Source organism: Oncorhynchus gorbuscha, linkage group LG09, assembly GCF_021184085.1.
Source record: "Oncorhynchus gorbuscha isolate QuinsamMale2020 ecotype Even-year linkage group LG09, OgorEven_v1.0, whole genome shotgun sequence".
NCBI classification, from domain to species: domain Eukaryota; kingdom Metazoa; phylum Chordata; class Actinopteri; order Salmoniformes; family Salmonidae; genus Oncorhynchus; species Oncorhynchus gorbuscha.
This window is the reverse complement of record NC_060181.1, coordinates 24,939,645-24,951,153: the sequence shown is the minus strand read 5'-3', so window position 1 is coordinate 24,951,153 and position 11,509 is coordinate 24,939,645. Positions and strand designations below refer to the sequence as shown.

The 11,509-nt window shown below is 49.0% G+C and overlaps 1 protein-coding gene across 1 annotated transcript; it reads right to left on the bottom strand.

Annotated features, from left to right (window-relative positions):
- Positions 1-7,208: 7,208 nt before the first annotated feature.
- edn1 (endothelin 1) lies at positions 7,209-10,900 on the bottom strand. Its single transcript, XM_046360840.1, has 5 exons — positions 10,537-10,900; positions 10,076-10,235; positions 9,817-9,966; positions 9,333-9,449; positions 7,209-8,382 (listed from the first exon to the last, which is right to left on the bottom strand). The coding sequence occupies exons 1-5, from the start codon at positions 10,595-10,597 to the stop codon at positions 8,262-8,264; spliced, it is 609 nt and encodes a 202-aa protein (XP_046216796.1). The 5' UTR covers positions 10,598-10,900; the 3' UTR covers positions 7,209-8,261.
- Between the last annotated feature and the right edge of the window lie 609 nt (positions 10,901-11,509).

The following is an 11,509-nucleotide window of genomic DNA, read 5'->3' as shown; positions in this document are numbered from 1 at the left end:
ATAATTTTCTTGCTACGTAAGCTTAACTTTCTGAACATTCGAGACGTGTAGTCCACTTGTCATTCCAATCTCCTTTGCATTAGCGTAGCCTCTTCTGTAGCCTGTCAACTATGTGTCTGTCTATCCCTGTTCTCTCCTCTCTGCACAGACCATACAAACGCTCCACACCGCATGGCCGCGGCCACCCTAATCTGGTGGTCCCAGCGCGCACGACCCACATGGAGTTCCAGGTCTCCGGTAGCCTCTGGAACTGCCGATCTGCGGCCAACAAGGCAGAGTTCATCTCAGCCTATGCCTCCCTCCAGTCCCTCGACTTCTTAGCACTGATGGAAACATGGATCACCACAGACAACACTGCTACTCCTACTGCTCTCTCTTCGTCCGCCCACGTGTTCTCGCACACCCCGAGAGCTTTTGGTCAGCGGGGTGGTGGCACCGGGATCCTCATCTCTCCCAAGTGGTCATTCTCTCCTTCTCCCCTTACCCATCTGTCTATCGCCTCCTTTGAATTCCATGCTGTCACAGTTACCAGCCCTTTCAAGCTTAACATCCTTATCATTTATCGCCCTCCAGGTTCCCTCGGAGAGTTCATCAATGAGCTTGATGCCTTGATAAGCTCCTTTCCTGAGGACGGCTCACCTCTCACAGTTCTGGGCGACTTTAACCTCCCCACGTCTACCTTTGACTCATTCCTCTCTGCCTCCTTCTTTCCACTCCTCTCCTCTTTTGACCTCACCCTCTCACCTTCCCCCCCTACTCACAAGGCAGGCAATACGCTCGACCTCATCTTTACTAGATGCTGTTCTTCGACTAACCTCATTGCAACTCCCCTCCAAGTCTCCGACCACTACCTTGTATCCTTTTCCCTCTCGCTCTCATCCAACACTTCCCACACTGCCCCTACTCGGATGGTATCGCGCCATCCCAACCTTCGCTCTCTCTCCCCCGCTACTCTCTCCTCTTCCATCCTATCATCTCTTCCCTCTGCTCAAACCTTCTCCAACCTATCTCCTGATTCTGCCTCCTCAACCCACCTCTCCTCCCTTTCTGCATCCTTTGACTCTCTATGTCCCCTATCCTCCAGGCCGGCTCGGTCTTCCCCTCCCGCTCCGTGGCTTGACGACTCATTGCGAGCTCACAGAACAGGGCTCCGGGCAGCCGAGCGGAAATGAAGGAAAACTCGCCTCCCTGCGGACCTGGCATCCTTTCACTCCCTCCTCTCTACATTTTCCTCCTCTGTCTCTGCTGCTAAAGCCACTTTCTACCACTCTAAATTCCAAGCATCTGCCTCTAACCCTAGGAAGCTCTTTGCCACCTTCTCCTCCCTCCTGAATCCTCCTCCCCCTCCCCCCCTCCTCCCTCTCTGCAGATGACTTCGTCAACCATTTTGAAAAGAAGGTCGACGACATCCGATCCTCGTTTGCTAAGTCAAACGACACCGCTGGTTCTGCTCACACTGCCCTACCCTGTGCTCTGACCTCTTTCTCCCCTCTCTCTCCAGATGAAATCTCGCGTCTTGTGATGGCCGGCCGCCCAACAACCTGCCCGCTTGACCCTATCCCCTCCTCTTTTCTCGAGACCATTTCCGGAGACCTTCTCCCTTACCTCACCTCGCTCATCTCGCTCACCGCTGGCTACGTCCCTTCCGTCTGCAAGAGAGCGAGAGTTGCACCCCTTCTGAAAAAACCTACACTCGATCCCTCCGATGTCAACAACTACAGACCAGTATCCCTTCTTTCTTTTCTCTCCAAAACTCTTGAACGTGCCGTCCTTGGCCAGCTCTCCCGCTATCTCTCTCAGAATGACCTTCTTGATCCAAATCAGTCAGGTTTCAAGACTAGTCATTCAACTGAGACTGCTCTTCTCTGTATCACGGAGGCGCTCCGCACTGCTAAAGCTAACTCTCTCTCCTCTGCTCTCATCCTTCTAGACCTATCGGCTGCCTTCGATACTGTGAACCATCAGATCCTCCTCTCCACCCTCTCCGAGTTGGGCATCTCCGGCACGGCCCACGCTTGGATTGCGTCCTACCTGACAGGTCGCTCCTACCAGGTGGCGTGGCGAGAATCTGTCTCCTCACCACGCGCTCTCACCACTGGTGTCCCCCAGGGCTCTGTTCTAGGCCCTCTCCTATTCTCGCTATACACCAAGTCACTTGGCTCTGTCATAACCTCACATGGTCTCTCCTATCATTGCTATGCAGACGACACACAATTAATCTTCTCCTTTCCCCCTTCTGATGACCAGGTGGCGAATCGCATCTCTGCATGTCTGGCAGACATATCAGTGTGGATGACGGATCACCACCTCAAGCTGAACCTCGGCAAGACGGAGCTGCTCTTCCTCCTGGGGAAGGACTGCCCGTTCCATGATCTCGCCATCACGGTTGACAACTCCATTGTGTCCTCCTCCCAGAGCGCTAAGAACCATGGCGTGATCCTGGACAACACCCTGTCGTTCTCAACTAACATCAAGGCGGTGGCCCGTTCCTGTAGGTTCATGCTCTACAACATCCGCAGAGTACGACCCTGCCTCACACAGGAAGCGGCGCAGGTCCTAATCCAGGCACTTGTCATCTCCCGTCTGGATTACTGCAACTCGCTGTTGGCTGGGCTCCCTGCCTGTGCCATTAAACCCCTACAACTCATCCAGAACGCCGCAGCCCGTCTGGTGTTCAACCTTCCCAAGTTCTCTCACGTCACCCCGCTCCTCCGCTCTCTCCACTGGCTTCCAGTTGAAGCTCGCATCAGCTACAAGACCATGGTGCTTGCCTACGGAGCTGTGAGGGGAACGGCACCTCAGTACCTCCAGGCTCTGATCAGGCCCTACACCCAAACAAGGGCACTGCGTTCATCCACCTCTGGCCTGCTCGCCTCCCTACCACTGAGGAAGTACAGTTCCCGCTCAGCCCAGTCAAAACTGTTCGCTGCTCTGGCCCCCCAATGGTGGAACAAACTCCCTCACGATGCCAGGACAGCGGAGTCAATCACCACCTTCCGGAGACACCTGAAACCCCACCTCTTTAAGGAATACCTAGGATAGGATAAAGTAATCCTTCTCACCCCCCCCCTTAAAATATTTAGATGCACTATTGTAAAGTGGCTGTTCCACTGGATGTCATAAGGTGAATGCACCAATTTGTAAGTCGCTCTGGATAAGAGCGTCTGCTAAATGACTTAAATGATTGAAATGGAGATGAAAAGCACCTCTGACTAGCTACAATTATGCAGTAAGCTAAGCAATGCATGTAACTTTTGTCCTGGTATTCACACAAGAGATCCTCCCTTGCAGTTGTTTGACAAATTGTAAAGCTTGCATTGGTTTAGCACACTGATTAAAGGTTGAGGTTAGCCTTATTTTTCATATCACGCTTTGGTAAGCTTCCATATAATCATTTTATTTAACACTTTCTCTCTCATTATCCCAGGTCTCCCAACAGTCTCAGAGTGCATCACAAATGACACAGTATTTCCTTAAGAGTGCACTACTTGATGCTGGTCAAAAGTAGTGAACTATTTAGGGAGTAGGGTACCATTTGGGATGCACCCTGGGGCTCAAAGGACATCTGTTTATTCCTGTTCTTTATGGATCTCATTATTCACTGTTGACTCAATGCTAACATGCATCCCAAATGGCACCCTGTTTCTTATATAGTGCACTGCTTTTGACCAGAGCCCCATCAAAAGTAGTGCACTACGTAGAGAATGGGAAACCATTTGGGATTCAGACCCCAGTTTTCAGAGGCTGCCTGTGGTTGGTATTACCTGGCTGTGTGTAGCAGTGAAGTGGATTGCATGTAAAAACAGCTTTGTGAGTACAGATCCCATTCCCATTGCTGTGGTTTCTCTGCTGCTCTGTAATTCAGATGATAAACAAAGAGGCAAGAGCTCAGACTCGGTGAAAGGTCACTGATCTGAACTCAATCGTTCTAAGGATTATTCATAAATCTGATTTTATCACCTTTTTTTAAATCACTAACCACTTTGATGCATCTCTATAACTACTTGAATTGAACCATCTCATTTGCAGTTTGAGAATCCAAACGTGATGTGAGTGTAACAGTGTAAGGGTTTTCTAGGTGTGGTGAAGGAGAGTCGGACCAAAATGCAGTGTGTAGATTGCGATCCATGTTTAATGGAAAAAACACACGTAAACACGAATCAATACAAAACACTACAAAAACAATAAACGTAACGAAAACCGAAAACAGCCTATACTTGTGTCAACTAACACAGAACAAGGACATCAGGACACTAAGGACAATCACCCACGACAAACTCAAAGAATATGGCTGCCTAAATATGGTTCCCAATCAGAGACAACGATAAACACCTGCCTCTGATTGAGAACCACTCCAGACAGCCATAGACTTTGCTAGAACACCCCACTAGCTACAAATCCCAATATATACATACCAAAACCCCAAGAAAAAACACACCACAATACAAAAACCCCATGCCACACCCTGGCCTGACCCAATACATAAAGATAAACACAAAATAGTTCGACCAGGGCGTGACAAACCCCCCCCCCTAAGGTGCGGACTCCCGAACGCACCTCAAAACAATAGGGAGGGTCCGGGTGGGCGTCTGTCCATGGTGGCGGCTCCGGCGCGGGACATGGACCCCACTCAGTCAATGTCTCAGTCCCTTCTCCTCGCGTCCCTGGATTGTCCACCCTCGCCGCTGACCATGGCCAAGTAGTCCTCACCCAGAACCCCACTGGACTGAGGAGCAGATCGGGACTGAAGGGCAGCTCGGGACTGAGGCAGCTCGGGAGTGAGAGAAAGCTCGGGAGTGAGAGAAAGCTCGGGAGTGAGAGAAAGCTCAGGAGTGAGAGGAAGCTCAGGAGTGAGAGGAAGCTCAGGAGTGAGAGGAAGCTCAGGAGTGAGAGGAAGCTCAGGCAGGTTGATGGATCTAACCGGATCCTGGCTGGCTGGTGGTTCCGGCAGATCCTGGCTGACTGGCGGAGCCTGGCTGACTGGCAGATCCTGGCTGACTAGCGGATCTGGCAGATCCTGGCTGACTGGCGGATCCTGGCTGACTGGCGGATCCTGGCTGACTGGCGGATCCTGGCTGACTGGCGGATCCTGGCTGACTGGCGGATCCTGGCTGACTGGCGGATCCTGGCCGACTGGCGGATCCTGGCTGACTGGCAGTTCTGGCGGATCCTGGCCGACTGGCGGATCCTGGCCGACTAGCAGTTCTGGCGGATCCTGGCGGATCCTGGCAGACTGGCGGATCCTGGCTGACTGGCGGATCCTGGCCGACTGGCAGTTCTGGCGGATCCTGGCTGACTGGCGGATCCTGGCCGACTGGCGGATCCTGGCCGACTGGCGGATCCTGGCCGACTGGCGTATCCTGGCCGACTGGCGTATCCTGGCCGACTGGCAGTTCTGGCGGCACTGGGCAGACTGGCGCCACTGGCGGCACTGGGCAGACTGGGGGCACTGGCGGCGCTGGGCAGACTGGTGGCGCTGGGCAGACTGGCGGCGCTGGGCAGACTGGCGGCGCTGGGCAGACTGGCGGCGCTGGGCAGACTGAAAGATCTGGCGGCGCTGGGCAGACTGAAAGATCTGGCTGCTCCATGCTGACTGTCGGCTCTGGCTGCTCCACGCTGACTGGCGGCTCTGGCTGCTCCACGTTGACTGGCGGCTCTGGCTGCTCCATGTGAGCTGACAGCTCTGGCGGCTTCTTACAGACTGACAGCTCCTTGCAGACTGGCAGCTCCTTGCAGACTGGCAGCTCCTTGCAGACTGGCAGCTACTTGCAGACTGGCAGCTCCTTGCAGACTGGCAGCTCCTTGCAGACTGGCAGCTCCTTGCAGACTGACAGCTCTGGCTGCTTCCTGCAGACTGACAGCTCTGGCTGCTCCATGTAGACTGGCAGCTGTGGCTGCTCTATGAAGGCTGACAGCTCTGACTGCTCCATGCAGGCTGACAGCTCTGGCTGCGCTGAACAGACAGGAGACTCCAGCAGCGCTGTAGAGGAAGAAGGCTCTAGCTGCGCTGAACAGGCGGGAGACTCCGGTAGCGCAGGAGAGGAGAAAGGCTCTGATAGCGCTGAACAGGCGGGAGGCTCCGGCAGCGCAGGAGAGGCGAGGCGCACTGTAGGCCTGATGCGTGGTGCTGGCACTGGTGGTACTGGGCCGAGTACACGCACAGGAAGCCTGCTGCGGGGAGCTGCTACCGGAGGGCTGGGGTGTGGTGGTGGTACTGGATAGACCGGACCGTGCAGGCGCACTGGAGCTCTTGAGCACCGAGCCTGCCCAACCTTACCTGGCTCAATGCCCACTCTAGCCCGGCCGATACGAGGAGTAGGAATATACTGCACCGGGCTATGCACCCGCACTGGGGACACCGTGCACACCACTGCATAACACGGTGCCTGCCCGGTCTCTCTAGCCCCCCGGTAAGCACAAGGAGTTTGCGTAGGTCTCCTACCTGGCATAGCCCTACTCCCTGTGAGCCCCCACCCAATAAATTTTGGGGGCTGACTCTCGGCCTTCCGTCCGCGCCGTCGTGCTTGCTTCGCCAACCTCATTCTCCTGTAACCTTCCGCGCACTGCTCCATCGAATCCCAGGCGGGCTCCGGCACTCTCCCTGGGTCGACCGCCCACCTGTCTATCTCCTCCCAAGAAGTATAGTCCATACTGTACTCCTCTTTGGGCTGCTCCTGTTTCCTCTTCTCCTGCTGCACCTTTGGGCAGCTACACTCCCCTGGTTTAGCCCAGGGTCCTCTCCCGTCAAGGATTTCCTCCCATGTCCAGAAATCCTTCTTACGCATCTCCTCTTTGGGCTGCTCCTGCCTGTTGACACGCTTCTTGGTCCGTTTGTGGTGGGTGATTCTGTAAGGGTTTTCTAGGTGTGGTGAAGGAGAGTCGGACCAAAATGCAGCGTGTAGATTGCGATCCATGTTTAATGGAAAAAGCACACGTAAACACGAATCAATACAAAACACTACAAAAACAATAAACGTAACGAAAACAGCCTATACTTGTGTCAACTAACACAGAACAAGGACATCAGGACACTAAGGACAATCACCCACGACAAACTCAAAGAATATGGCTGCCTAAATATGGTTCCCAATCAGAGACAACAATAAACACCTGCCTCTGATTGAGAACCACTCCAGACAGCCATAGACTTTGCTAGAACACCCCACTAGCTACAAATCCCAATATATACATACCAAAACCCCAAGACAAAACACACCACAATACAAAAACCCCATGCCACACCCTGGCCTGACCCAATACATAAAGATAAACACAAAATACTTCGACCAGGGCGTGACAAACAGAAGGAATACCAGGAGAGATTTAGTGATTTTAAATAAGTGTGACAATTTATTTCCCTAAGTTTTGCCAAATGTATTTTGGCGACAAAAGCATTTCACAGAAATGACATACAATTATCACATGGATGGGGCCAATATGGCTATAAATAAATGGAATAAATAAAACATAGGGACAGAACAATGTGCATTAATTATTATACAATATGTATAGAGAAATCTCAGAAAGCAATAAATAGAACCAAATATAATCAGAAAACGCTAAAGTTCTAATGGATAACCATAAGATCATTTAGAATGGTCTGTTATCAAAAGTAGTGAAACTTAGTCAAACTGTGATAACGACTGAACTTAATCAGCTGTGTTTCTTATGCCAGGTCATAGAGTCAATTCAATAAGTCTATGAGATTGTGATCTTCTATGAATCCAATGTTTTCTTGAGAGAGCAGACACAAGAACCTTGGACAGGATACACTGTAGCAGCAACAGTGCTTCTGATGCTGTTGAGTAGCTGTCCCTCAAATCCAGTGATAATCAGAGGCATGCATAGAGTACAGTTTCAGCCATTCAATTTATTAGCTATGATCTGAAGTTCTGTTTGAGGGTTGCTGCTGAAGTCCAAAGGTGTGTCAACAGTACACAGGAGGACCATCGAGTGTCCGTCTTTGTCTTTAGGATGTGATGTCAATATAGTTGACTCAAGTTCATTGCATTTCTCCTGCATGTGTCTTCAACCATCTGCATCTCTCTGACACTGCACCCACCATCACTGCCATTCACCCCCTTTAATGACCCACACCGTGAATGAGCCAACATGGGGTCCAGTAGCTGGCTTCCTGTGGAGTATCCAATGCATCTCGAGGGACCAAAGCATATGAGTCCCCAATGACAGGTGGATAGAGAGAGATAGATGAATCTCTGCCCTCTCTGTGTGTGAGACAGAGTATGTGGACATCTCCCTTCTCATCTCTCTTCTCGTGCCCTGTGTTGTTGTCCCACCATCAATTTCTCCAGCAGCAAGCGAGCTTTGACTGTGGCCTGAAGAGCTGATGGGCCCAACGCTTTTTGGTCTCTGTATTTCACCCTGGAGAGAAATAGGGGAGACCCATTAGACACCAATGATTAGACTTAACTCAATTCAATACAACTGTATTTATCCCCTGAAGGGCTATAAAGACTGTTGAATTCAGGTGATGTTTATTTGCATACTAAAACCACAAGGTTGGCCTGGCCTGTCAATCAGATGTAGGATCTTAATTTGGTCACCCCTTTGCAGGAGAACTGTCTTGAAATGCAATAAATGTAAACTTGTAGTGTATTTGAGGTTTAAAAGTCCACTTTGAAATTTCAAACTGTGTTTTCCCTTCACGAAAAATGTATATTTACTATAATCCACATAGAGTAATTCACATTTCATCGAGTTGCAGGATTATTTTCCTGCTGTAACAAACTGGCTCAAATTAAGATCCTACACATGTCTCGCCTGCAGGTTTCTTTTGACACATCAAACCTAAATGCTCAGCAATTTGCCATATATGTTTCCATTTTATGAATGTGAGCAGACACTGGCGCCTGACTGAGCGGGGGTAGGTTTCCAACCCTGATGCCACATGAGAAGAGCTGTGCCAGGTGAAGGCTCCATTACAGGGATCACTATGACATTTATGCAAGGGAAAGTGATACATGCCATCATAGTCTGAGTGGGGAAATTCCATCACATAAATAAATTAGAGAAAGAAAACTGTTTCTTTGTTGTTTCTAAACTTTCACATTCTTACATTTCATATTTCAGTGAGACTCTCTGTCATAATATAATATACTATGCTTGAGGGCCAGCACTCTCTCAAATTACGACTTTATATCCCCCATTGACTATACAATGCGTGCCGCCTGAGCTTCACAGCGGCACAGATGCTTCTACAGTTTTACCCACGGAGAAAGTATGCACTCTGCTAGATTACGTCTATCTTTCGTGAGGTTATAATTACAATGTCCATTTATTTTGCAATTAGACCTGTGGTATTCTCTTCTTACCTTTTAATCCTACTCGTCTTGGCTGCAAACTTGTGTTTGCACTGATGCCTCTCAGCACAGTCAGCGCCCACGGCGGGCTGGATCGCTGTGTCTGGCGTTACTGCTGCTGCAGCATATCTGAAGAAGAGCGAAAGTACACAAGACATGAACATAGAGTCATTCGGGTTTCCATTAATCATATCGTTTCGAAACATTTAAGGGGGGGAATAACAAGACGAGGTGTAAACCTGTTCACACAGGTTACGATGATTTGCATTGTTGACAGCTCAAATGAGAATCGAATTGAATAGATTGCCAAGATAAATATAAAAGGCGTTTTGAAATACCAAGCACGGGTGATTTATTGATCATAAACTACAATGTTGCAACATCCACATAGAAGTAGCAGAGTGGAACGCGCGTAATTACCCCAAATATTAGGCTAATACGTTTTTGACATGTTTTAACTAAAGTTATTGGGCTAATAGTATATAACATGTTGTACCTCAGGTAAATTTCAAGCTGACAGAAGTTTGTACATGTGCTGTCATCTTCATGGACGCACTTGCAGCGAGGGTCCTGCTTGAAGAGGGCGGGATCCTTGATGGCGCGCTTCTTTCTGGAAGCGTTGCCCAGACCGTAGGAAACCACGCGCCTAAAGAAATTAACGAAATTATTAGCCCACTGTAACCAAGCCAGTTACATTACATGCAACAATAGAATAGAAGACACATAATCAATTGTCGGTCAGAAAAGTGACTTACTCAGGCGTGTTGACCCATATGATGTCCAGGTGACAGAAGTAAACGCACTCCTTGTCCAGGAACGTCGCGCAGGAGCATCGCTTGTTCCTGATGTGGCGCACTGGCACCGGGGTGGCTGTTGTGGAAGCCGCTGTATCCTCTTCCATAGGAGCGGATGAGACTGTGAGGGAGAAAGTATGTTAATTACCTAAATTGAATACTATTATATTGAAAAACCTATGCCAGAAATTATAACATAAGATGCTATTTCATAGGCTTTGTAATTGTAATTTATCGACTACGATTGCGCAGTTATTGTGTTGGATTCATTATGCTGCTTCAGGATTAAAGAGTGTAAAATATATGTATTGTTACCTAGCCTATTGTGGCCATTCATGTTAAAAAAAGTGAATCAAATAATACTGAAAACACAAGATATTCAATAGTTGCTAAAACATGAGGCTCGTTTTGGAATGTCTTACCCGCATGTAAAATTCCAGAGTACATCATTGACAACATGGAGCAAAGTATTCTCAAATCCATTTTTTATATTTCTTTAGTACAGTTAAAATAATCTTGTTCACAAAATGGAATATTCCCTTTTTAATGAAAAGGCTCCAAAAAGCAAGCAAAAAGCGACACGGGTGCCAACTGCGTAGGTTCGCATACAAGGTACGTTCACAAAGGAGTGCAAAAGCATTCCACTTGCACGGTTCTGTCAGTGCCTCCACATGTGCACCTTCTGCCCTTTATATACTAAGCACTTACCACCTCCTCCCTCCCCCTGCAGTCGCGTGTAAACAGTTTTGTCCTTTGACTTATTCGTAGACAATGCTGTTTGTTAATAATCACCGACAAGCAACGTGCAGCCCAAGATAAGAACTGTGGATGGAGACGCCGGGAGGCAGGCGGCGACGCGAGCCAAGTTTTGACCAAGGAAGTTCTGAAGACGTAAATGCTCACATTTTACAGTAGATGGCGACCAAGTATCAATGTATTAGCTTTACAATCGCATCAGCTCTCTAAAACGTTTTAATTTCCATAGAATGTACAGTCAGGTCCATCATTTTTGGCACCCTTGATAAAAATGGGGGCCCCTGTTTTCAATACTCTAGCTCTTCAATACTCTCCCCTTGCCAGGATAACTACACAGGCTTGATTGGAGAACTGGACTGACCTCTTCAATTCAAACCACAGGTTTTGAATTGGGGTTCAAGTTCGGTGACTGAGATGGACATTGCAAAATGTTAATTTAGTTGTAAAATAACATTTGTGTGTGTGTGTGTGTGTGTGTGTTGATTTTGAGTAGTGCTTCAAGTTATTGTCTTGCTGGAAGATCCACTTGTGGAAATGTGTTAGCCTCATGGCAGAGTCAACCAGGTTTTTGGCTAAAATGGTAAAGTTAACAAGGGCCCCAGGACCAATGGAAGTGAAATAGCCCCATAACATCAAACA